Source organism: Cervus canadensis, chromosome X (assembly GCF_019320065.1).
Source record: "Cervus canadensis isolate Bull #8, Minnesota chromosome X, ASM1932006v1, whole genome shotgun sequence".
Lineage (NCBI taxonomy): Eukaryota > Metazoa > Chordata > Mammalia > Artiodactyla > Cervidae > Cervus > Cervus canadensis.
The window spans coordinates 141,328,747-141,354,734 of NC_057419.1; the positions used below are offsets into that span (position 1 = coordinate 141,328,747).

The following is a 25,988-nucleotide window of genomic DNA, read 5'->3' on the forward strand; positions in this document are numbered from 1 at the left end:
CAGAGCATGTGTGGAGAAATAGAAAATGGCAGAGCTGGCTTAGTCCTTCTTTCTTTAACATCCTTCCAAGACTACCACCTGTATACCACTTTAGGCTTTGAAGATGAACAAAAGGAAGGAAGTGGAAGTGAGACAGAGTGGTAGAGTGAAGTCTAACATTTTAATATGAAAAGCATTTGGCCTATGGAGTCAGGCAGATTTGGGTAAGTCCTGGTTCCACAACCTGCCAGCTCTGTGACCTTCAGCAGGTGACCCAAAACCTCTATATGCCCTGTTTCCTGTGTGTAATTGGGGACAATATCTCTCTTGCAGAGTTAGTATGAAATCTAAATGAAATCATGCATGTGAACACCTAGCGCGGTGTCTAACTCATTGTAAGGAAAGGGAGAAAGAGATTTATATATCAATCGAAAAGTGAGAAAGGAAACAGAACAGATGCTTAGAATACTTTTTACCCATTCATGAAGGGAGATTGGATTCCCCACTCCCCCCAAGCACTTCCCTTCCACAGTAGCATCCTCCTGAAGAGTGGAAGGTCCCACACGGTTCAGTATAAATTACCATGAACGGGTTACACTGAGGAGCAGAAGTTACTGCTGGGACTATACATTCAAAGGCTGTTGGCATTTTGCTGTGGCTTGTGTGTGTGTGTGTCCCTGTTGTGTCAGTTGGAACTGAGCAAGCCCTCTTGGAATATTGCCTGTTAACATATCACTGATGCAAGGAATTAGCTACATTTCCTCCCTAGTTTTAAAGCAGTTGGGATTTTTTTTAAAGTAAATTGCTCTGTACTAATTGACCTAATTTGCTCATAAAAGGGCTTTTAAAGGTTAAAGAGTTGTTAACTGTACCAATGTTATAAGGTTGGTACTCTTTCAGAGACAGAGAGGAGACAAGTTCCTCACTGCCTGAAGTCTGTGCACTCAACGTAATTGGCCTTGAATGTGTTGTTCTGTGACCCACAGCCATTTTTGGTGCAGCCTCCAATAATAAAGTGCCTTGTTCTTTCTGTTCACCAAAGTGACTGAAGTCAAATTCGAACTTTCTCTGTGGATATGCAAATCAAATGTTGGTATACTGCTCCTCTCCCCAACTTGTGTGTTCATTTGAAGATATCTTTTTGTAAACCTATGATTATAATGACCTGATTCTAAATAAGGAGGCACAATCATTTCCATAAAACAAATCTTTGGTTTGTTGTTGTTGTTTTTTCCTCAGCACTAAGAGAGTGCCTCTATTAACTTGGCATTCCACATAATGGGGCTGTTCTTGTCAATGGGTTTGAGGGATTTTGGTGTTTGTGAAACGTTTCAGTGATATCCAGTGGAGGATCCTACTGGACCCTGTGGGTGGAACCCCTTTTCTGTGTAACTTTCCAGACCTTTATCCTGCTTGAGATGAACTTTAGGTGTTCTCTTTCTACCCTTGCTTTAAGCAACTGTGAAGCCATATCAAACACTGGATCTTTGGAAGACAATGATCAGTATCAAAAAGAGATATCTGAAGGCTAAAAACAGTATTTAGGAGAGTATGGGATCCACCTATCTTATACCAGTGGTTCTCCTCCTTGATTGTACATCAGAATCCCTGTGAAGCTTCAAGAACCAGTGAGGTCAGGTTTTTACACCAAGGACTAGATCAAATAACAATACAAAGCTCTGTGTCTAGTCCCTTGTAGAACCCTGTCTAAACAGAAAAAACCATTCTTCATCAGCCCTCTTTGAGCCTGGTTGTTCAACCAGAAAAGAGCATGCTCTTATTCTGGGCACATTTCTCCTTTTCATCTAAAAAAGACATCATGAATTACTTTGTCAAAATCCTGGCACATTCTGGCATTCTTTGATTTACTGTTTCCAGCAATGCTATCAAAAAAGAAATGACATTAGTTCAGCATATACCTCCTTGCTATGCCAATTTCTTTTTCAGTTTTGCTTCTCCTATAAATGGAGTCCATCATTACCACCTGATAGCTGTTGTGTACATCACATGTTTTGGTGATAATAAAGCCATCAGTCTGACTGCTCATAATTAGGAGTGTATAACCTGTATGGTGAGAGAGAAGGGTGGGAAGAAGTATCAATCGAGACCTGTTGTCTACAGGTAGAGGCTCCCTACTCCCCCATCCCCACACTTGAAACACTGCACAAGTGTTAGTTTCTTCTTTTTTATTATAGAACTAGGGGAATTGTGGTTAGCTTATATGCCTAGAGAAGAGAATTAAGCAGAATAGAGTCTCTAGCACTAAAAAGCAGCAACTAAGGGCCAAAGTGCTTTGAGCTCCCTCCAACCACTGGAACCTGTGTTGTGGACTGGAATGTCTGGGTTTGATGGAATTAAAGTCAAATATAAACTTCCTGAGTGCCAGAGAAGCAAGCGTACTTTGCTAGCACTCTGTCAATATTGTTTTGAATGTATTTCAGGAAGAGCTGGGAGCATTCCCTTCTTTTTCCATAAGCCTCTATGGAACAGCAAGCTTTATTGATGGTTTGTTGACACTCCACCTACTTTGAGGGTAAACCTATGCCTAAAAGGAGGGGCGAGTTGGGATAACGGCAACTAAAATAATTATAGAACAGTAACAGAGTCTCTTTTTAATCAGAAAAATATTGCCTGTCAAAACATAGATAGCTCTTAAGACTCATTGGTTGTCAGGAATTTAACATAGGAAAATGGGACCTAGCCATAGGAAAGCTGCAAGTCTCATTTAGATTGTAATTCAGAAGCAGACAGTTCAAACCAGTGATTTATGATCCAGAAGACAGCCAAAGGAGAAACTGATTCCACAGCAAACAAAAGTCTGAGACTCTGACTAGGCAAAGATGAGGCAAAGAGAGATTACAAACGTGGTAACCAGGGACTTATTGTTGGCCAGGACTGATATTCCTTTATCATGTGAGTTGAAGAGTAAATTCTGTTCCCAGATTCCTTTATCATGTGAGTTGAAGAGTAAATTCTGTTCCCAGGTCTACCCATCAGGAGCCCCATGATCTTGCATAGATTACTTCTTGCTGGGCCTCATTTCTTTTTGCTTCAAACAAGTGGAATTTGACAAGATTACTGGTTACCCGTGAACTCTGTGAATTCCATGGACTCCTAGAATTCCATGGAGGTCCTTGGGGCCCAATGGGGAGGTCATGTGGTTCTCAAGTCCACCAAAATAGTTCCCTCATTAACTTGTTTTCTGTATCAGGCTTCCACATGAAATTTAGTTAAATAAAGGGGGAAACTCATGGGTCTCTGTCTCTGATTCTGTTTTCTTAGGCTGTAGATATGCTCCAGCCTCCCATGAGTGCCAGGAGGGCCCAGGTTTGAGTATGCACTGTCTGTAGGAGGGCTTCTAGAGTTGTGATCTTCAGACAGCTTGAGTGGAGGGACTTCCCTGGTGGTCCAGTGGTTAAGACTTCATGCTTCCAATGCAATGGGTGTGGGTTTGATCCTTGGCTGGGGAACTAAGATCCCACTTGATGAGTGGCACAGCCAAAAAGAAAGAAAGAAACAAAGAAAGCTGTTTGGAGACATCTCTCTCATTATCTCCCGACTAAGTCTGTATTCCACAGAGTGGAAAGAACCCCATTTCCCTACCAAGAAAGACACTCGATCGTGATGCAAATGAAACATGCTGCATGTGGGGCTGGGTAAGAAGCCAGGGAAGAGCACAACAGTGATAAAGCTGTTGCAGGGACCCATTTTCTACACTGGCTTGTACTGAGAAGATGTGCGTGTTATTGTGTACAGAGCTGTTCAGCTGATGAACTACATATAAAACAGAAGTTGCAGCCAGTTTACGTAAGCAGTAATGCATGTTTCACAGGTCATATCACAGTCCAGCTGGTTTTTGATTCTAACATGCTAATTTGGAAAAGCCCCAAAGAATCAGGGACTTAGTACCTTCCTGCTCCAGTGTTCTGAAATGAGACCGGAATAAACATATAATGGTAAACAGTACTTTGAAACTAGAAACTAGGTGTGGGTTGAAGAGAAAATGGGAGATGAGGAAGTCAACAGACCACATGTTAGATGATGTTTTGAGAAGTTTTATGGGAGAAGGACCAGAGAAATGGGGAGGTAGCAGAATGGATCCTAGGATCAGGTCCCCTTGACCTCTCTGAATTGTGGAGCCTTTATCTTCATTTCTCTTCCTCGTCACTCCACCAGCCACCTTCTCTCCCCATGGTCCTTTGGCCCTAGTCCTTGCCCTGTGTTCTGCTACCTCTGCTGCTTACAGCTTTTCTCCTCTACCTCCTGCCCCATTTTGCTTTCCTGCTTTTCTATCTCTATGCCTATCCCTCCTCTACTTCCAAACCCCTTGTGGTTCTCAAGCTTGGGTGCTTCCTGGGCTGCCCAGGGTGTCTCCCTGAGCACACATAGCCTGCTCCACATTTCTTGACAAACACTATTAATCCTGAGAGTTTAAAATGAGCATGTACATTGTTGGAGTCATCTGGTCTTTATTTTCTGGCAATAGCCAGTTTTTTTATGCTTGAAAGGAGCACTCTAAAGGTAGTTCAACACCTCTGTTGGTGGTACCTAATTACCTTTTACCATCAACCAATAAGGGAATAGATCTGTAATAGCTCAATTTTTAATGACTTTTTAAGGATTAAACAATAACAGCAGAGCCCCCCACCATGTATAATTTAGTGACAGATGAGACCTACTATACAAGACAAGTCAGGAACTAAATTAGAGCACAGTGCTTATTCAGTTATCACACTGAACTGTTGGGTTGAATAAGTCAAAATAGGGAATACAACATTAGTTATAACAACTTTTTTGTAGATTTGTCCACATTTACTCTCTTCTTAGAAATGTCAGGGCCTTTAATGAAATCCATAAACGCATCAGAGGCAGTAATACACTCTGGCCTTTAACCTCTGAAATCCCAGGTCAAAAGTAACCTCTAAGTCATAAGGTGTCAAGTCACTTGTTGCCAAATCTCTCCTATAAAACACTCAAAGGTAGTTGAAAGGAATCGGGACATAAGTAGGTTATAGGCAACAACCAGAAGACACGCTGCTTATAAACACTCAACATATATACAGATACTGGTGAATACAATAGGAAACCTAACTGGGCCTTTTGTCCCCATTTCCAAGTGTAATTGTAAAACGATTGACCTCAAAAGGGTCCATCCCCTTTGTTAAAGGTAGCGGTGGAGTTACAAATGCTCAGTGTGTCTCATCTCTCTTTTTTTTTTAGTTGAAGTTTCAATATCAGGCTCTCAGAAATTAATAGAATGAATGTACAGAGAAGTAGAAGAATATAGTAGACCCGAAAAGCACCATGAACCAATTTGACATAATTAAGATTTATACAATTTTCACACAACAGTAGGATACAAATTCTATTCAAGTTCCCATAGACTGTAAACTAGGAGATTCTGAAACATATCCAGGGATATAAGACCATGGCTTCTTAGATATAGCCCTCATTTAAAAATGGAAATTTAATTTGCAAATACATGAGAGTTTTTAAAGTATCTTTGATATTAATTTCTCATTTTGACATTATTTTCTCATTTAAATGCTTTCTTCTCTGCAGTCACCCTCCAGGATTTTTCAGTCTTCTAACTTTATTGAGGTTTTCAATAGTTAAGTCACAGAGCTCTCTTGGTAAATGTCACACTGCGTTTGAAAATATGTGGGTTATTTTCAAATCTTTTGATATTGGTCTCTAACATAATTCCACAGTAATAAGAGAACAGACTCTATATGATCTCAATACCTTTAGACCATGAAATTTCTGTACCTGGTCTTATATCAGTGTGTCCCATCTCTTGAAGAGTCCTTGTCTGCCTCTGCTTACGACAACCACTATCACAGCAGTTGGGAACTCTGTGAGGTGGTGCCGTGAAGTGGTCAGGCATATGGACTCTGGGCTCACACTTCCTGGATTCAGATACTGACTCCCTCATTGCTAATTGTGTAATGTTGGGCAAGTTATTATGTTAGCCCTACCACCCTCAGTTTCTTCATCTGTCAATTGGTCATAATCGAGTATAACTCAGGGGATTGTTGTATGAATCATGTGAGCTAATAGTAATCATTCAGTAAATGCTAACTAATAGTATTTCCCACGAAACAGGATTTATACAGATATTAAGATATAGATGAATAGCCCTCTTGGTCTTATTGTTACATGGTTTGTTAAATAGATTTTTATGGGCTAGTCTGGGAGCCTGTTCACTATGTATAACACCATTTCCACGGGAAAATGTATTTTGAGTTCCAAATATTCAACTTAGAAAGAAATGTTCCACCACTCTCCTCTTTGTAAAGGGAGTCTTTATATCAGTGCTGGGGCCTCTCAGGGTTACTAACTTATTTCCATGTGAGTCTCCTAAACTTTACAAACTGTCAGAATGAACTGAGTCACAAACTGAAGCTTTTTAATTAAATGGTTAGTCCAGTTGCAAAACTGCCTTAATGAAAATGTATTGGGCACCTATGGATTGTTTGGGGACTTCTTTGGAGAAATGTGGTAACTTCTAAGATGACTGCTTTGATCTTTTTTAACTGAGGAAATTGCCAATAAGGTAAATTGAATTATTCCTCCAGCTGGGTAAAGTCGTGCTGAGTACTTAGGTAAATTTAGTTGCACATCAGGATCCATAGAAAACTGCAACATTTGTTTGTTATTTAACAAGGGATGTAAACTTATTAAGAATTCCAGAACACCAGAAACTTCCAGGTAATATGTATATCACAATGAAGAAAGGCAATATTTTTTGACCAAAGGTTGTCTGTCTAATATTATAAATAAGGTCAGTAGGTCATGGGGGCTATGTTGTCTCACCTTAGGAGTAAAACAGACCTTGTTAAATGATGTAGCAGAAGAAAAATCAAGAGCTCTTTCTATGTTCAAGATCAGTCAGAGAAGACTAAGTTTCTGTGTTTCCAGTTCTAGAGAGAACTAATTGTCTTCACTTGCTCTCTGGGTTTGCCCACAACAGATTACCATGTTGTGGTGTTCTCCAGTTTTCCCTCCCTTTGATGGCGTCCCCTTACCTACATTGCTCATGGCACTCTCTTCCTTCTCTCACACTGAAGAGTTGGGTAGTCAGAAGTTCCCGCATTCCAGGCCTATTCAACTCAGAAAGGGTGTCATTCTCTATGTATCTTCTTATATGTTCACTCATTCGCTTTAGCTTCTGAGCTTTAATACTTTGTATGGCAAAGTCTGTCATATTCCCATCTCAGTGAGATTTGTTTATACCTTTTGGTTTTCATTTCATTTAGCAACAAAAATATTTATTGATCACCTGTTTTGAGCCACTATCCACAAAATCCAGAGATGCTTGTGACACAATTCCTACCTTCACAGTCTAGGGAAACAGACCTGTGAACAAGTAACAGGTATTCACCCTTGAACATGAAAACAGATATATAAACAAAGGGGTATAGTAGCTCAAAGGAGGAGAGGGCTAACCCTATCTCCATGGTGACTGCCACCCCAGTTTGCTTGGCATTGAGAGACATAGAACCTTCAGTAGTAAAACCCAGGACAGTCCCTGGAAAACTGAGCTGGTTGTTCACCATATCTATCTGGGAAAGATTGAGAAGACTTTACAAAGGAAGTTCCATTTGAAATAGAAATTAAAGGGCAAGTAGAAGTTCACCAGGCACTAAAGGGAAGAGCATTTGAGGCAGATATGAAAGGGCATTTCTTATTATAGGGATGAAGAACTAATTGGCATGAATAGCATGTGAGCTTTGTCTAATACGTGTATGTATGTGAAAGTGGGGGAAGCAGGGCTCTCAGATGAAAAGAGAGGAGAACTAGAAAGGGAGGCAGGGGCCAAATCATGGAGGACCGTCTATGCCATGCAAAGGAATCTTTACTATGTCCAGTGTTTTCAAACAGCTATAGTGACCCCTTGGTTCAAATTAAACCTTGCTTGGAAGCATAGTGAAAGTGAAAGCTTCTCAGTCCTGTCCAACTCTTTGCAACTCCATGACTATACAGTCCATGGAACTCTCCAGGCCAGAATACTGGAATGGGTAGCTTTCCCTTCTCCAGGGAATCTTCCCAACCCAGGGATCGAACCCAGGTTTCCCGCATTGCAGGCAGATTCTTTACCAGCTGAGCCACAAGGGAAGCATAAATAGAGAATAAAATAAGTATTTCTCTGATTGAAACACATGTGGTATAGGGTCCTAGAATCTCTCCATCTATCTTCTTCCCCCACCCCTTTTACCACTTAGCTAGTCTTGAGGGGAATTTGGGGGAGTACAGTTTGAAAACCATGCCCATGGACCACATTGTTGTTGTTTAGTCACTAAGTCTTGTCTGACTCTTGTGACCCCATGGACTGTAGCCCTCCAGGCTCCTCTGTCCATGGGATTTCCCAGGCAAGAGGCAAGAATACTAGAGTGGATTGCCATTTCCTGACCCAGGGATTGAACCTGCATCTCCTTCATTGGCTGGCAGATTCTTTACCACTGAGCCACCAGGGAAGCCCTCTGTGGGCCATAGAGAGCCAATAAAAATTGCTAAAGCAGAAAAATAGATGCCATGATGAGATTTTGGATAAGACAGATTGTTCAGGAGTATGGACTGAAGAACACAGAGGCTTAAGTACCAAAAAAAAAAAAAACCTATTGGAGGCTATTGTAACAGTAGGGACAGAGGATGGGTGTGAAAGACATTTCTAAAGGTTGCATGAATTGAAGCTACTAAAGTTGGGGGAGCGAAAATTTTCTAGATGAGGAAGAAGGAGAAGTCAAGTAGATTCTGGGTTTCTTACTCAAGAAGCAACCAACTACAAAGGAAATCTCTAATCTCTTTTTTTATTGAGGCATAGTTGATGTACAATAATAAGTTTCAGGATTACATCATAATGATTCACAATTTTTAACATTTGTATTCCATTTATAGTTATTATGAAAGATTGGCTATATTCTCTGTGTGGTACAATATATCCTTGTTGCTTGTTTATTATTATACATAGTAGTTTGTACCTCTTAATTCCCTTCCCCTATCTAGCCCCTGCCCCTTCCCTTTCCCTACTGCTAATCACTAGTTTGTTCTCTGTATCTGTGAGTCTGTTTCTGTTTTGTTACATACACTCATTTGTTTTATTTCTGAGATTCCACATGTAAGTGATATCATACAGTATTTATCTTTTTCTGATTTGGTGAGTATTATGTTGAGTGAAATAGTGAAGTGAAAGTCGGTCAGTTGTGTCTGACTCTTTGCAACCCCATGGACTATACAGTCCATGGAATTCTCTAGGCCAGAATACTGGAGTGGGTAGCCTTTCCCTTCTCCAGGAGATCTTCACAGCCCAGGGATCAAACCCAGGTCTCCCACATTGCAGGCAGATTCTTTTACCAGCTGAGCCACAAGGGAAGCCCTTGTGAGTAAAATAAGTCTAGTCTAATTATTGAGCCAGGCTTCCCAGGTGGCTCAGGGGCAAAGAATCCACCTGCCCATCAGGAGACACGGGTTCGATCCCTGAGTCGGGAAGATCCCCTGGAGAAGGAAATGGCAACCCACTCCTGTATTCTTGCCGCTTGCCTGGGAAATCCCATGGATAGAGGAGACTGGTGGGCTATATAGTCCATGGGGTTGCAAAGAGACAGACAGGACTTAGTGACTAAACAACAGTAGTTTCCGAGCCAGCCCATTTTCTTTTGAGCTTTCACTAACTTAGATAAAAACCAGAATGTGGTCACTTGTGCCTAGTTTGATTTTCTTCAATCTTTCTTCAGCTAAGATTTGACTTTGCTAGGAAAATCCTTTTTGCTCTGATCGTTGTATTGCCCACAACTGGTTTTGTCTCTCATTAGCAGGGCAGTGAGTAGCAGTTTTCTTTTTAACAAAGATAGGGCCCAGTTTACACGCAAGTTCATTTTAAAGTTAATTATTTGGAACGCTGAGTGCGTTTTCCCATAGAAGCGGCATTATGCCTAGTGAGTAAGTTCTCAGGCCAGTCCACAAAGGCCAGTTCCACCGTAATATAACTGAAAGTGTGGATTTCTGCAATGGAAATTAGTTGGAAATATGTACTGTTGCAATTAAAATGAAAACAATAGCTGAAAAAGAAATTGTCTGGGTTTTTGTTTCCCTCAAGGGGTGGTACTGCATGAAAAGCAGGTTTAATCCTAGGAGGACAAAGAGAAATAGCTGAGAACTTTTGTGTAAACTGAATGGCACAGCTTTTTAGATTTTATTTTTAAAATAGTATTTTGGAGGATTTTTTAAAATAAAGCAGTCACATTCATTGTAGAAAATTCGGAAAATTGAAAAAAATGTTTTCAAAGATTACATCATTAATAATCCTGCCACCCAGGAGGAACCATTTTTCACATGTTGGAGTATTTCCTATCAGTCTTTTTCTTAGTACATGAATTGAAGAGAGGTGAGAAAGACTTGAGTAGAGGTGTATATATATACTTGTGAGGAGCAGTATTATTTGGAGTAGAATGTATTGAGCTAAGAAAGGTGAGACGAAAAGTGAGAAAATCAAACAGTATGGCATGTATACAGACTTAGGGAGAGTAGAAAGGGAGAAAAGAGATGTGTTTGTTTAGGATTGGGTTTGGCTACAGAACAGAAAAAAAGCAAGCAAAGGGTGCAGAGATTGGCAGAAATTGTGCCCAGCTGAAATAAGAGTGTTTTAGGAGGAGGCAGCAAATGTCATTTGCAGTAACAATTTTCTTTTAATAACAGAACAAAGATGGCTTGTGAGGACAGGTGCTCTGAGCATTAATCATTAAACCCATTGCTTAATGGGGTGGAATAAACCAGTTCTCAAAGTGTGGTCCTAAAACCAGCAGTTTCAGCATCAACAGGATGCTTGTTAGAATGCTAATTCTCAGACCCCTCTCCAGATTGATCTGTTTTTAACAAGCCCCTCTAGGTGATTCCGATACATGCTATAGGTTGATAGCCACTGGATGAAATGGCCCTTCCTAACCCTTTCTAAAGTACATCTGTGGAGGTTTCTGGAATGGAGGAGAGATGTTCTCACCAGCTGATGAAAACAGGCCTGGGAAAAGACTTTGATAGAAATGTTTTTGATAATAATATTCAGAGCCATGGTGGGAAAAGGGGATGATAATTTGCTGCAAAGTCCAAGCCAGTTCAAGAGGGAGCGTGTCTTCATAATAGTTTGGAGTCTGGTTGCATAGGCAGGCATAACCCTGGTGGTGATACCTGCAGGAAAACTCCTGTGTATCCTTCAAGACCCTAATCAAATGTCAAGCTCCTCTGTGAAGTGTTCTCTGAGCTATGGTGTCAAATGGCTTCATCCTTGTATTGACTTGGCACTTGCAACGTTCCTCTGATTGGCTCTTGTCTCACTGTATGGTGGGTATATGTAAGTCTCTCTTCTTGACTAAACTGTATGACCTTTGAAAGTGGGACATTCCATTATTCATCTTTGAATCTCCAGTGTCTAATATGATTCCTGATATGTACTTAATACTCTAGAATAATTTGCTTAGAGGAGGCATGAGGAATGGCCAGCTTTTTATGGCTGTCAGGAGCTCAGAAGCCTTTGAAAGATGAGTTTACTTTTGTGAATTAACCATGGTCTTTAGTCCAGCTGTGTGCCTTGAAAGTTAGGGCCCTTGATTCTGTCAGCACACCATGAGTTGATCTCTCTCAGTGACCTCAACTAAGATCTCGGAGATATATTAGCAACTTAGTATTTTACAGTGGGCTTCCCTAGTAGCTCAGGCAGTAAAGAATCTGCCTGCAATGCTGGAGATGTGGGTTGGATCCCTAGGTTAGGAAGATTCCCCTGGAGAAGGAAATGGCAACCCACTCCAGTATTCTTGCCTGGAGAATTCCATGGACAGAGGAGAATGGCTGGCTACAGTCCATGGTGTCGCAAAGAGTCGGACATGACTGAATGACTCTCTCTCTCTCCAACACACACACATACAACTTACAGTAGGATACAGGATTACTAATGTCAGCTTTTCTTATATTTTCTATTATAGCTAGACTTTCATGGGAAACCTAATTAAAATCTATAGGGGTACATCTACTCCAGGGGATCTTCCTGGAGATAGAACTCAAGTCTCCTGTGTCTCCTGCATTGCAAGTAGATTCTTTACCCACCAAGCCATCTGGGAAGCCCCTGTTCATCCCTGGTCTACTCACAAATATTCTCCCATCAAGATAAACAGTTAGTAAATTACAATCACCTTTGCAACTGTGCCTTCCAGAGGTTATACTTATATCAATGTGTTCAGATGTGTGTGTGTATTTCCCTAACTCTGTGGTCACAGATTCCCAGGCAGTTCCTTGGTTTCATTTCCTAGGTGGTTAATGATAAATTCATTTTATATGGATTTTACTGGCTTCCCTGGTGGCTCAGATGGTAAAGAATCTACCTGCAATGCAGGAGACCCAGGTTTGATCCCTGGGTCAGGATGATCCCCTGGAGAAGGAAATGGCAACCCACTCCAATATTCTTGCCTGGAGAATCCCATGGACAGAGGAGCCTGATGGGCTACAGTCCATGGGGTGGCAAAAGAGTCAGACATGACTGAGAGATTAACATTTTCACTTTACTGGTTTAGCTCTCAGAGGACAGCCTTATAACCTTATTTCTAAACTATTGAGGGTAGGGCACCTCACTGTTCCTCAGTTACTGCCAAGAGTAATCATTTCTCAGTGTTACAGAAACTTTGCAGTGTATGCCAACGTCATTCTCTAAAATGGAGTTTTTAAGACCCAAGGTAAAAATCAGAAGAAACTGGATGTGTGTCTTCTGTGTCAACTCACGATCCTAATATGTATGTACTGAATAGATTTTTCTGATTTTTTTCTACAGGCATTATATCTGATAGCCACTAACGGAACTCCAGAGCTGCAGAATCCTGAGAGACTGTCTGCTGTATTCCGCGACTTTTTAAATCGCTGTCTTGAGATGGATGTGGATAGGCGAGGATCCGCCAAGGAGCTTTTGCAGGTGAAAATTAAATAGGACAGTTACAAACAGAGAGTCGTTATATTGAGCTTTTCCACCTCGATGTGTGACAGTCAGAGAACTCTGTTGAGAGATGCCTAGTTCGAGTTAGGCGCTAACCATTTGATTTGAGATCACAGGCACAGAAATATAGGCATGCATCTAACATGTAATGGATTGGCATGTGGCCTTTCTTCTGAGAAGTTGGCAGTTTAAACTAGAACTCTCTTTTGTTCTTCCTGGAGTCTTATTTTGCAAGGGGAAAAAACAATGTGAACCTCTGGTGTTGCTGTTTTGTTCTAAACTTTGCTTGTGCCCCTGGATGTTGTACGCAGGTGCTCTTGGCCGGAGGTAATTCTCTACATAACTATGCAATTATTTCCATGGCATTTGCTACTCTAATGCTTTACTGGTCAAAGCCCCTTTGCTTGTGATGCCAAATGGCAGGCACCTGCTTGCCTGGGTGAGTACCATCCAGTGGTGAGTGCCTCTGTAACCATTTGTCCTTTTCATGGCTCTCAGGGATTCGTATATATGATGATAATTAGTACCTACTTGATACCAAATTTTTTACACATTTTATCTCATTAATTCTTACAACACTCTAAGATGGGTGTTATTAATCCCTGTTATGGATGTAGAAATTAAAGCTCACACAAGTATTGAATGCAGGAACTTGAATTTGAGCCCTGGATTGTCTTTCTTCCACACAAACCAATTTAGAGGGGAAAAAAGCATTTACATTGATAAAGCAATGCATGCCCAGGATCACTGCTGGGGATGGTCCCTCGGGGAAGAAAATAAAAATCTGTAATAGCCAAGCCAAGAAAAGTGACTACTTGTCCTCCCTGACTTTGAACACATAATCCAGTTAAACAAAAGGCATAATATTTGGTCATGCAGAGTGTGATTAACGATGGACTCAGTCTGTTCTCAGCCAAACAACAAAAAAAGTTCCTATTGCTTCTGAACTCCTTCCAGAGACAGAGAGCCACACTCAGGTGAAAATACCTTACCCCAACCTAAGTCATACCTGGGATAAACCAATTTGGAGGAACTGGGAAAGCTAGACTTTCTCTTTTCTGCTACCTGTGAGCATTTCACAGGCTGTCATGAGGCCTGAAAATGTCCTATCTGAAATAGCCCTTTACTAGTCCTCCCATTATTCCAGCTTCAAATTATAGATGAAAAATTGGAACTTTTGAATACATCATTTCCATGTCTTTTCACGCCTCTTACCACCCCACATACACATCCTGTACACATTTCTATCATGTCTCTTTCAAGGATAAGTGAAAATACAGTTTCACTTAAGGTAGCTATACAGTTATATATGTAATTAAATCAATTATCTAGTTAATTCCTTACTCAACAATACTTTTATCTGAACCAGTCAAATTACTGATGCAAAATGATATTTTGAGAAGATTGAAGAATGTGTTTGTTGCATCTTTTGATTTTATACATGTAAGCTATGATCTGCGTATTACCTTAAGTCCATATTACTCCATTCTCTGGCTCTAGTCCATTTTAGAGGTTGGAAAACAGAGACTTACATGTCATTCACACCACTGGAAGACTTGAGAAAAGACACAGATAAATGGATTTTTATAGAGCAACTTCTATTTGCAAGGTTTAAGTGCACTGGGTGATACAAATCTCTTAAAGGCATGATTCTTATTCTTTAGAAGTTCACAGTCTCCTTGGGAATATGAAAAAAAAAAACAAGATTGTTCAGAGACTCAGTGGAACCAAGTGGTCATTTAAACAGTGAATGTCATAATTGATTAGAGATATGTGTCCGTGGCCTATAGCATTCAGAAGATGTCTGTGAAAGGGAAAGAGTTTGACTGGGCCTTGAAAGACAGATCAGTCTTAGATAGTTTAAGGGGGAAAGGGGAAGGAATTTCAGATGGAAGGATTATCACCTGATCAAAGGCATGTAGGCAAGGTTCAAAGGAACAGAAAATAGATAGTGTGGCTGAAGTAGAGTTCAAGTCAGGACAGCTGCAGGTGGCAGGACTGTAGAGAGCCTTGAACACCAGGCTAAAGCATAGGGGATGTAGGTAATGGGGAAACACTGAAGTCATCTGAGGGACACACATGATAGAAGCTTTGTTCAGGAAGACGAAGCTGGTGGTCTGCAATAAGAATTAGCAACAGAAACAAATGGAGGCAGGAAGATGGGGGGGAGGTTATTCTTACAATTCAGGATTAAGTTGATTAGGCCTAGGCAAAGCAAGAGATCATTGTAAAAGGTATTGAAAAGGCAGCACTTGGTAACTGATTGCATGTAAAACATAAGAAGAACACAAAAGTGACTTCAGAATATCAAACCAATGGTAGCATTCAGCAAAAGCAGAAGTGATAGAGGATAATAATACACTGACTAACATTGATTGGCCTTGATATAGCTTACAAGAAACTGTCGCTTACCTCATTTAACCACTGTGATAAGCAGAGGAGTGGATTGAACCTAGGTATTCTGACTCCAAAGCCCCTATAGCTTACATCACATAACAGTATCCTGTTTGAGAAACTTCATAGTATAAAAAACTATATATTTTTTAAAAATCATTTATTTTTAATTGAAAGATAATTGCTTTACAATACTGTGTTGGTTTCTGCCATATGTCAACCTGATTGAATGTACATTTTTCAATGTTGAGTTCAAGGTGGCAGGAGGACATTCAAAAGGAAATAACCAACAGGCAATTAGAGAAATAGGACCAAAATTCAGGAAAGAGATCAGGTCACACAGTGGATATTTGGGAGTCATCTCCATAAGGCTGATGAGAGCTTGGTTGGAACCATGAAAAGGAATGAACTCTCCAAGAAATTAAATTAGAAAAAGAAGATGATGAGAGTCAAGTTATAGGAGGTGGAAAGAGGACGTGAAACCAGGAAGAAGATAGGGAGGGAGCAGTCAGTGAGCATGCATATAGAAGAGAACTGAGACAGTAAAATGTTACAGGCCCTGAAAGAAAAGAAGGAAGGGACATTCACTTGTATGAAGTACTGCAGAGCAACCAAGAAAGAAATGGCGGAGGCACACTATTGGGTTTAGCGGTTAGGAGGCCATTGGTTTCAGGGTCAAGGTCTCTAGTGGTCAACAGAACACAGTTTTTCAAGCACTGAAGGCTGCTCCAGATAAATTCATCAATTTAAGAAAATCGGAAAGTTAGACTCCCAAACACAGTGAGATTTTACAAGACACCTACTCTGAATTTCTAGCTCTGCCAGTCAGTTTCCCAAAGATTTCATGACACTGAAGGACAAAAACATCTGAAGAACAAAAGCTGGCGCTATATTTTTTTAAATGATGTTTAATTGGATCCACAAAATACAAATTTTAATGAAAAAAAGGCTCCTTGCAAGTGTAAAGTAATATACTTGTTGGAGGAAAGAATTTCAGTAATTCCTCTGTTTTTCCTTTTGCAGCATCCATTTTTAAAATTAGCCAAGCCTCTCTCCAGCCTGACTCCTCTGATTATTGCTGCAAAAGAAGCGATTAAGAACAGCAGCCGCTAGGACTGCCAGCCTTACCCCACACCATCTCCCTCATGAGTAAGACTGAAATAAAACTCCGCTGCAGGAAAGATGGAAGAAAAGACAGTCAAATGGGGTGGGGTTTCTTTAACTTTGAGATGAATAGAAACTTCTTATAAGCCTTTTTCCTACTCCCTCAGATTATGTAATTTATTTGTAAGCCTGAATCGCGGCCCATACAGGGCAGCAATGTCGAAGTGACCATAAAAAGGTCACTTCCACCGTGAAGCGAAAGAGCCAGTAGTGAATCCCCTCATTTTGTGCATTCACTTTGAAGAAAAAAAAGATTTCTCAAAGATGCACACTCCCTCTCCATAGTGTTGTGTTTGTTTTTAAGTTAGAGAGTAGTCCCTCTTGCATTCAAACCTCCTTCAAAACTCCTTACCCAATGTAATGTTTTTCACTTGCATTGTCATTAGATGTCCAGAAAAAAAGATGTCAAAACTTTTTTTAAAAAAAAGAAAGTAAAAAACAAAAAGAAAACAAGCAAACAAACAAACAAAAAAAACAAAATGAAACAAAACAAACAAAAAAAAAACCCAAAGCAAGTACTGTGTGAACATGTGGAAGTCCATGCCCTCATAGAGTTGCAATTTTTATTCTTCTTCTATAGTGGTGGCTTGGTTTGTGTACCTGTTTTTCTGCATTTGTATTGGAAAAGGTTTCTTTTACGACATTTTCCAAAAGCAGAGGGGAATATGTGTGTTCAGGAAGGGCTTTTAAAAACTATCTAAATAAAGTTCAGATGGTGAAATCTTATCACATTTTCATGATGATGCTTAAGTGGTAGTTGATTTGCATTTGTATAAACCTGCTTGCTTATCTTCATGATACCTGCAAAAAGACACACCAAAACTATGGCACTCCAGTTGGGTGAGTCTAGATCTTAAACCTAGGAAATCCTGATTGGAGAGGCCACACTTAAACAAAGATGGGGCTTTCTCTAAGAGCCAAAAGGAAGATAATATAAGCATGAAATACTGAAATCTTCATTGGACAGTAAGTAAACAAAGATATAGATACCTAATTTAATCCTGTTTTGTGCTTGTGGAATGTATGCAACTGTAAAACAGGCACATCAGGAGGAAATAGACCCATTATCCAACATTTGCTGATAATAAAATCTTATTTATCTTCACAATTTATAACAAACATTAAAAAAAAGTTTTAAGATATGGAGAACAGAAATATTGGAAGCATTCAACTCTGCAAGAAATGGGAGGTTAGTGAAAACTACATCCCAGTCAACGCTTGGCTCTAAGTACTTGTTGTCATTTCCCCTATGTATCACTAATCTCTGTTTCTGCATATGGTGTGTCCATGCTTAGCCCTTTGGGCTTTTGAATTTCGAAAACATGTATCTAAAGATCTTGATGTTCTCCAGTGAAAAGCCTTTGGCTTTGCAATCATGTATCCCAAGACCTATCAGTCCAGCTGAGTTCCTTTTGTGGCTTGGGCAAGATATGAAAATTTGACAATTATTTCACCATTTATCAATTTATTAGACACTCAACAGTCACCACTTCCTGAATCTTCTGAGAGTAGAAAAATATCTGGAGGGTGTCTGCATAGAAAGGATATGCTTCTCTTTTGAGTGTTATCAGTTTTATAAATTCTGCAGAGTTTTTTCTCTAAGCCTTTGAAAAGCTAGCAGTTTGTGCAGTAGAGGGCTCCTTGATTTGTAGTATGTCAAGAATCTGAATAGAACCTATCTGCATTTAGCAAGAGAGGGAAAGAGATCACTGCCATGGGCCTCTCTCCTTCTCTGCTGAGGCACATCCGTCCATGTAATCATCTGTTCATTCCTTAAAATGAAAGCACTTTCTTTAGAGAGTTTCTGCTATCCAACCATATAGTGCACATGTTTATATTTAGGAGATAACACTCCTGGTGGATTTCCTGTTGTTTCCTTTGACTATGAAACTTGGGAGGGGCTTGACCCCTGCCCCTAGAAAATGTGCACAAGGGCATAAAACAACAAATGTGAAAAGATCAAATGGTAATATTAATTTGAACCATATTATGTTATTCTTCACAAAGACGTGGCTGGGCCTGAAAATGTTAATGCCACACTGTTTTATGTGTGAGAGAGAGTGAGGCCTTAATTTTGATTTCTTTTAAAATTAAGTATTTTTAAATTTTTCATTCATCATACCAGGGAATTCAATGAAACAATAGGTGGGATGCAAATAGAATTCAGTACATTGGTACCTATGCCCTGCCACTGGAGAGAGCCCCAAACCTGGTTGGGAAGCTCAAATTGTCCGTGAGCATCCCTTATATGTCATGAAGGCATTTTTTTGGTGGAAGGACACCTGGAGCAGTGATCCTTCAGATTACTGGAGGCAGAGAAATGGCTGCTCTTTTATGCTTTCAATTCAGCATGTTAACAACAGGGAGTCTTGTACTACTTCACCACATCCTGTTGTACCAAGATTTTATGATAATATATCCCAGTAGGCTTTGCTCTTAAAGACTTATATCTATGTAAATTTTAAAATGAGAACAGCTTCTAAAGACCATTCCCCGTGTTGGAGAGTTATGTATATTTCTAATAAGTATTAGAGAGAAGCTGTTTCTCCTGCCAAAATGATGCTGAAGGATTTACACTTGGTATACCTGACCAAGTTGTACTCCAGATGGTTAGTCGTTTATTCCCTTTTCCTGGATTGTTTTTTTTGTAGCTCATCTTGACATTGGTGAGTCTATCCAGATCTTTAAAGTCACTAGCATGCCCTGAGATAAGGAGGGCGCATCATCGAATGTTGATTCCAAAATGTCCTGAGATAGGGATAGGGCAGTGGGAAAGTCAGGGAAGGGTGAGAAGCACAGCAGAGATTATTTATTTAAGAAAGAAAAGAACATTAATGTTGTAGCAAGGATCCAGCACGTTGTCATCATCCCATGAAGATTTTTGGATGACACATCCCCTCAAATCAGTCACCGTGTTGGGTAATGACTTCGTTCTTGCTGATCTCGTCTTTGTGTCATTGTAAATATTTGTGTGTCCGTGTTCCATTTTGGCTACTGGATGGCCAAGTCATGTAAGAAGATTTAACCCAAGTATTTATTCTTTAATTGTGTTATTCAGATTTCTTTCAGGCTTGTGAATTGCTCCCCAATGTTTGATTTTAACCACCTGATCCCCACATCTTTCCCTCCCTTGTGAAGCACATTCCATTGCTAAAAGAAAAAGAAATACGAAATTGCTTCCTTTCGTCTGTAAAACTGTTTGATAGTTTGAGATGTTTGTCTATAAACGATATTTCTCAGCTCAAAGATCATGTAAATAATTCTATTCCTTTGCTCAATGGGTTGTTTATTTCTAATGAGGCTGCCAGTTCTCAGAGAGAATCTATAAAATCACCTTTAAATAACATAAACAGGGATGACAACTATGTAAAAATAAGTGCGCATATGAACAAAGACTGGGAACACAGACAATTGAAATCAGTTGTGTTGGGATGGTGGGATTATGCAAATTTTTTTCTTGTTAAAATTTTCTTTGATATTGTTATACTATTGCTTTATAATAAATAAACATCAGAAAGGGGACTATAGAAACATAGAAAAGACGCCAGAAGCAGACGCCTTCTGGCCAGAGCCCAGAGCATGCAGGGCACAGGTATTTGTTAATTACAATTATTCCATAGGCTTTATATTTGCCTGGATGCTGCAGTTGGCACACACTCATTATGGCATGTGCTTTCTTCGGGGACTAGTATCTATAAGTTAAAGCTAGGGAGATGTCGCTGTTAGAACTCCAAACACATCCTTCTGCTTTCAAACTGGCTGGCTGCCCCCTCTGCTTTGGTATGGCCTCAAGGTTTCTGTTTTGCTTACTTTAGATTGGAGGGGTCACTTTGGATAGCCCCTTTGACAACATCTGTTTCAGGTACTGCCTTTCTGGATCATTTTAGCAGATTTTAGGTTGAATTTTGGAAGAACAGAAGGTTAAAATCCCCAGTTTCCACCATTTCCTTTTCCAACAGGATATACTATCATTCAGGTAGGATTTTATTTTAATGAACAGTAGGCAAGTCCCGCTGATTTCAGTAGAAGTTATGACTTGCACTTAAAAGCTGACTGTGAAAACATTGAGACAAATATTTAGAACAGCCCTGGCCTCTTGGCATTCAATCTCAACTCCTTTGAGCTTTGGCCTGAGATGGTGACCTCTAGGTGCTTTCTGATCTGCCTAATTATAGGTTGTATGCGGTAACTACTGTCATTTTAAAGGAGAAACAGGGAGACCATCTACCCAAAGAGAGGAATTTCCTTGTAACTCACCAAAGACTTTGCAGGTGAGGACTTTTATGATATGGTAGTGGCCTCAGGTGTTAGTTTCACCAAGAGCAGACCTTTTATCTAGAGAACCCACTTTGGGCCATTCTCAACGTATAATCTACTTATGAGAGTCTTAACCCTGACATCCCCAGTTGTATCTCATGGTCCTTTTCTGAGCTACTTGCAGTTAATATTTGGTTAAACAAAGGCATGGCCAGTGATGGCCTACTCCTAGTCTCTGAGCAAGAGGACTGAAATTCAGCATTTGTAAACTGACAGTCTAACAGACCCGAGATTTTGAGTGAACTTAACACACAATTCTGAACATATATTTGCATGTGGATTGGGAAGGAATTAAAGGGGACCCTGGAAATAATGGAACTATTTTTCCTAAGAAAGACTTTTTTCATCAAAAATTGGTTTCTGATATGATCTTTCTGGTAGTAAGCTTTCTTCCCATTCCTTTTCTGATCCCATGCTCCAAGTGAATATAAACCCAACTCCTCGTGCATTGAGGATGTCTGTTTAATATCAAGCAATATCTAACTGAATCTGCAAATGTGGGAACTGAGATTATAACTTCCATGTGCACACTTTTGTGTTCAACTAGACGATAATAATGAGCATTTACTGCCACATGATACAGTCACACTTGCAAGAGAAACTTATAGAAGCTGTTTAGTGCCATCAGAGTCTCCTTTGGAAGCTGCCGTCAGATGAATGCTATCCCATAATACCAGTAGTGAGGCAGGTACCATGTGCGTCTGATTTAGGACCTAGGAGGAAATCAACAGCAATTAGAATCAATCAGATGTAGTGGAAGAAGTGCTAACCTAGAAGTAAGAATGGTGGTGGTGGTTTAGTCACCAAGTCATGTCCAACTCTTGGGACCCCGTGGGGTGTAAGCCACCAGGCTCGTCTGTCCATGGGATTTCCCAGGCAAGTATACTGGAGTGGGTTGCCATTTCCTTCTCCAGCAGATCTTCCCGATGCAGGGATTGAACCCGGATCTCCCGCATTGCGGCCAGATTCTTTACCGACTGAGCCACCAGGGAAGCCCAGAAATAAGAATACTTGGATTCTAATGTAGGCTCTGCTCCTAACTTACTGTGTGCCCTTGGGCAAGTCACTTAACCATGTTGTGTCTGTTTCCACATTTATAAAATAAAGGTATTGGACTAGCTCTCCAAGGCTTTCCAAAGCTCTAACATTCTGTGGTACTATAGATTGCTTTGCTAATTCATCCTGCTAAAGTGATGGCAAATATCATATGCTTAAGCCTGGGTCTTTTATGTTGCAGTTAAACAATAGAACTATGTAAGATGATGCCAAAAAAAAAAAAATCAAACCTCAAGTAAATGAAGTGAATAAATACTAGGGAATGTTGATAAAACTTGTGGCAGCCTTCCAATTCCTTCACTGTTGTTTTGTTTTTGATTTAGTGTTCCTTTTCTGTTGAGTGTTCCAATTTTTCTTTTCCATACACTCTGTATGTGAAGTCTGGTTTTCATTAAGCTGTGGCCAGTATTTGCTACTAGAACAGAAATACACTGTCACACTTGCTAGAATAGAACTATACTTCGGCCTCTCCTTTCCTGTGAAGCAGTGTTGGGCTTTATAGAGTTTACTTCCAAAATGGCACAAGATGGCAGAACCCATGTCATGGCTGGGACTACTGAGTGGGCCTAAACATTTTCAGGTTGCAGAGAGATAAAGGAAAAAGTGATTACATGCTATTAGCACTAAGGAGTGTTGACAAATCCACTTGGGAACCAAAGACAGCTTTTCTGATGACAGCTCCCACAGGGATTGGCCAACTGGATGAGTATGATACTAGAAAGAGGATCAACTTGTAGTTAGTGGACAGTCCCATTGCACTGCCTACAGCAGTGCCAACTAGCCCTAAGTGTGAAATTCAAGTTCAGTGTGTGTGCTCGTGTGTGGTGTGCTTTATGGACCCGCATATACTATATTCATTAGTGATAATAAGACCTTTCACAGAATTCTGTAACCACTAGTGGGTTGAGTTTTAAATCTCAGTACATCAGCAAGGAAGAGACAGATCACAGGGTAGTTAGTGATGTGTACTGGGATTATACTCATAATATCCAGACAAAACAAGTTAAGGAGGATCTGTGTTTTCATTATCAGAGTTGTATCTCATTTGGCTGTGCTTTACTTTTGTTAAAATGTGTTATCTGTAAACCCATGTGTAGTGAAATTCTTCTGTAACTGAATTAAAGGTATTTATGGTCTTTGTTTGATTTTTTAAGTAAATTATTTCTTTTGTAAACCTGCTGATGGTATGGTTCCATCCTTCTGACCTCAGCATCTGCTCTTTTTAAGGACTTTTGTTTATGATATTGTTACTTTAAATTGTGGTTGAAGCAATAGAAAATTGAAATATGGATTGTGCATGACTGTGTCTTGAGTGTAAAAATAATGCAGTTTGAAACTTGGACCTAAAGTATTGCAAATAAAAATGACAAACATCACTGAGCTGGTGCTTCTCTCTTCTGTCACCCTTCAACCCACCCCCTTGGCATTGGCCATTTACCCCATTCACAGGTTAGAGGGTAGCATTCTCTCAAAGGAATCAAGGCAGGGAAACATCCAATCTTGTAAGCAATATAGGAAATGTCCTGCAGATCCTGCCACTGGATAACTCAGGCCCAGAATCTCCATCGGGTTTTTACATAGAAGAGCTCAAAGAGACAAATCTGTATACTCGATGCAGGGCAAAAGGTAGATGAAGGAAAACTGCCAAAAGAAAGCATATGTAGTAATTTGTTTCTTTTTCTCATCTTTCTGCTTGGAAAATTCGGAACAAGTACATCTGCATAATGTTTAGTTTTTATCTTCTATCTAGAATCAACGGCCACAAATCACAGGAGATTCCAAAGCCGTGTCACTGAGAACATTCATTCTTTCATTCACTCTTTCATTCATAAAAGGTTTATTGAGCTCTTGCTATATGTCAGGCACTGTGGACTTTTCTGAGAAAGATAACGTTTGTATTAAAAACCAACTCCAAGAGTGACTAAATGACAGTAAAGTTCATTGAAAGCTGCTAAGTGAACATGTTGGAGTCAGGTTTATCAGAAACTCTCTGAGTCCTTAGGACGAGATAAAAACACCAGAGATTTAGCATAGTGGAGGTTTTTTACCCTGGTAATACTTGTACAGTGGGGTAGCATTCCTTCTGGAGCCTGTGTATATAATTTGATGTCTTTCTAAGTGAATACCCAATGGTACTGTGTTCCCTTTGAGTGGATATATAATCTTGTGCTCACTGAGTATTCTTGTCTGGAGAATCCCATGGGCAGAGGAGCCTGGCAGGCCACAGTCCACAGGGTTACTAAGAGCCAGACACTACTGAAGCGACTTAGCCTGCATGGCACGCAAGATAAAGAGACTAGTACACAACCAGTGGAGGGTGAAACGGGTTGCTCTGTCATCAGAGGAAGGAGGTGCCCTGATAGGTGGTTCCTGCCCAGGCTGCTATCAGCAAGGCTGTATTCTCACAGAGCATGTGCTCAAGAAGAGAAAGATAAATATCATATTCTAATGCATATGTATGGAATCTAGAAAAATGGTACTGAAGAATTTATTTACAGGGCAGCAATGGAGAAACAGACACAGAGAATAGACTTACGGACATGGGGAGAGGGGAGGAGAGGGTAAGATGTATGGAAAGAGTAATATGGAAACTTACATTACCATATGTAAAATAGATAGCCAACAGGAATTTGCTGTAAGGCTCAGGAAACTCAAACAGGGGCTCTGTATCCTATGATCTTTTCTAACTCATTATTTGTATCATTTTGAGGATTATTAACACCTACCTTAAGCCATCCTTCAAATTGTGTCTGGATCATAGGATTTTATAGGCTATTAGTGAAAGCCCTGATGTCATCTGCACTAACATCTGTACTATAAGGGATGCAGTGTTGCTTGTGCTGGGCCTGAGCGTGGTGCTCTGTGACCTTCCAGGAAGCACTTGTTCCTCTGATGGGAAAGGTGAGGTTCGGCACTTGGCCACAGGCTTAAGGATCCAGAAGATGCCACATACCAGCTTCAGTTTGCCTCACTTTCTCAATTCTTTGGCTTTTCCACCAACTTTTCTTTTACCATCATGGCATCGCAATTGAAGGAGGCTCCCTCCCCCTCCCCCCACACCCCACACAGTAACACATCATCTCCAATCACACCTTTCTTTATCATTGCCGTGGCACCTTGCTATACTGAGGTGGAGCAGATCCAGAAGCCAGTTCAAGGACAAGTTTGGCTCCTTGGACTCTAAGTATGTAAGAGGTAAATGAATGAACCCTGTCTGGAGGGGCATTTACTTTGCTGGCAAGCTTGTGGATGGTGGCCCCCTTGGCTTTCCATTAATTGCCTATTGGCTGGGGTACATGCTGTGACCCACTGTGATAGGTTCACCCCATTTTTCTCACTGTCCATGGATAGAGCAATGATTTGGGGCTCACCAGGGAGGCCCCCGATTCCTCAACATCAATTAGCACTCCATCTTTCAGCTGCTGTCATCCTACTCCAACATTTTTCTGGTGCTTCTGCCATTCAATGTTGCTGCAAAATGCCTTGGGAGGTGGCAATCTATGTTTCTGGAAGTTTCTACTTTAGTCATATAGTAATATTATATCAGCAACTTCCTAAATTTCCATACCTTCCACTTCCTCCCGCATAGAAGTCTGTGGATTTCCCTCCAAAAATAAAACCATGAGTGTAAAATCATCATTCATAATACAGCAGCAACCCAGAACCCAAATCCTGGCTCCCACCGCCTCTTTTGCTCTTTTGCCTCAATTGCACTCGACCACATACTGTCAATTCATGCGAATCTCAGAAGTGATGGATTCCCCTTAGGCTGACATGGGCTTAAGAGTTTAGATTTCAGAGCTAGAACTTCATTTCACTCTTCTTAACTAAGTGTTAGTTTCAATTATTTTGATTATTTATCAAAAGAGGATAAATATACATGATGGGGTTGTGAAGAATAAGAAAGTTAACATATTAAAATGCTCAATACATATTACTCAATACAAAATGCTCAACATATATCAAAACATACCAATAAATGGTAGCTCTTGGGCATCTCCGGTGGCTCAGATGGTAAAGAATCTGCCTGCAATGCAGACCTGGGTTTGATCCCTGAGTCAGGAAGATCCAGGAGAAGGGAATGGCTACCCACTCCAGTATTCTTGCC

The 25,988-nt window shown here is 40.3% G+C and overlaps 1 protein-coding gene across 10 annotated transcripts in view; it reads left to right on the forward strand.

Annotated features, from left to right (window-relative positions):
* PAK3 (p21 (RAC1) activated kinase 3) overlaps positions 1 to 23,260 on the forward strand; it is a 127,894-nt gene extending 104,634 nt beyond the window's left edge. For 7 of the 10 annotated variants that reach the window (XM_043457831.1, XM_043457839.1, XM_043457833.1 and 4 more), the window contains 3 exons: positions 12,791 to 12,928; positions 13,261 to 13,388; positions 16,367 to 23,260. In XM_043457831.1, the coding sequence (XP_043313766.1) occupies positions 12,791 to 12,928; positions 13,261 to 13,359 (237 nt within the window). In that variant the 3' untranslated portion in view covers positions 13,360 to 13,388; positions 16,367 to 23,260. The remainder of the gene's footprint in view (positions 1 to 12,790; positions 12,929 to 13,260; positions 13,389 to 16,366) is intronic. The other 3 variants (XM_043457841.1, XM_043457838.1, XM_043457840.1) reach the window with 1 other exon arrangement.
* The last annotated feature ends 2,728 nt before the right edge of the window (positions 23,261 to 25,988 follow it).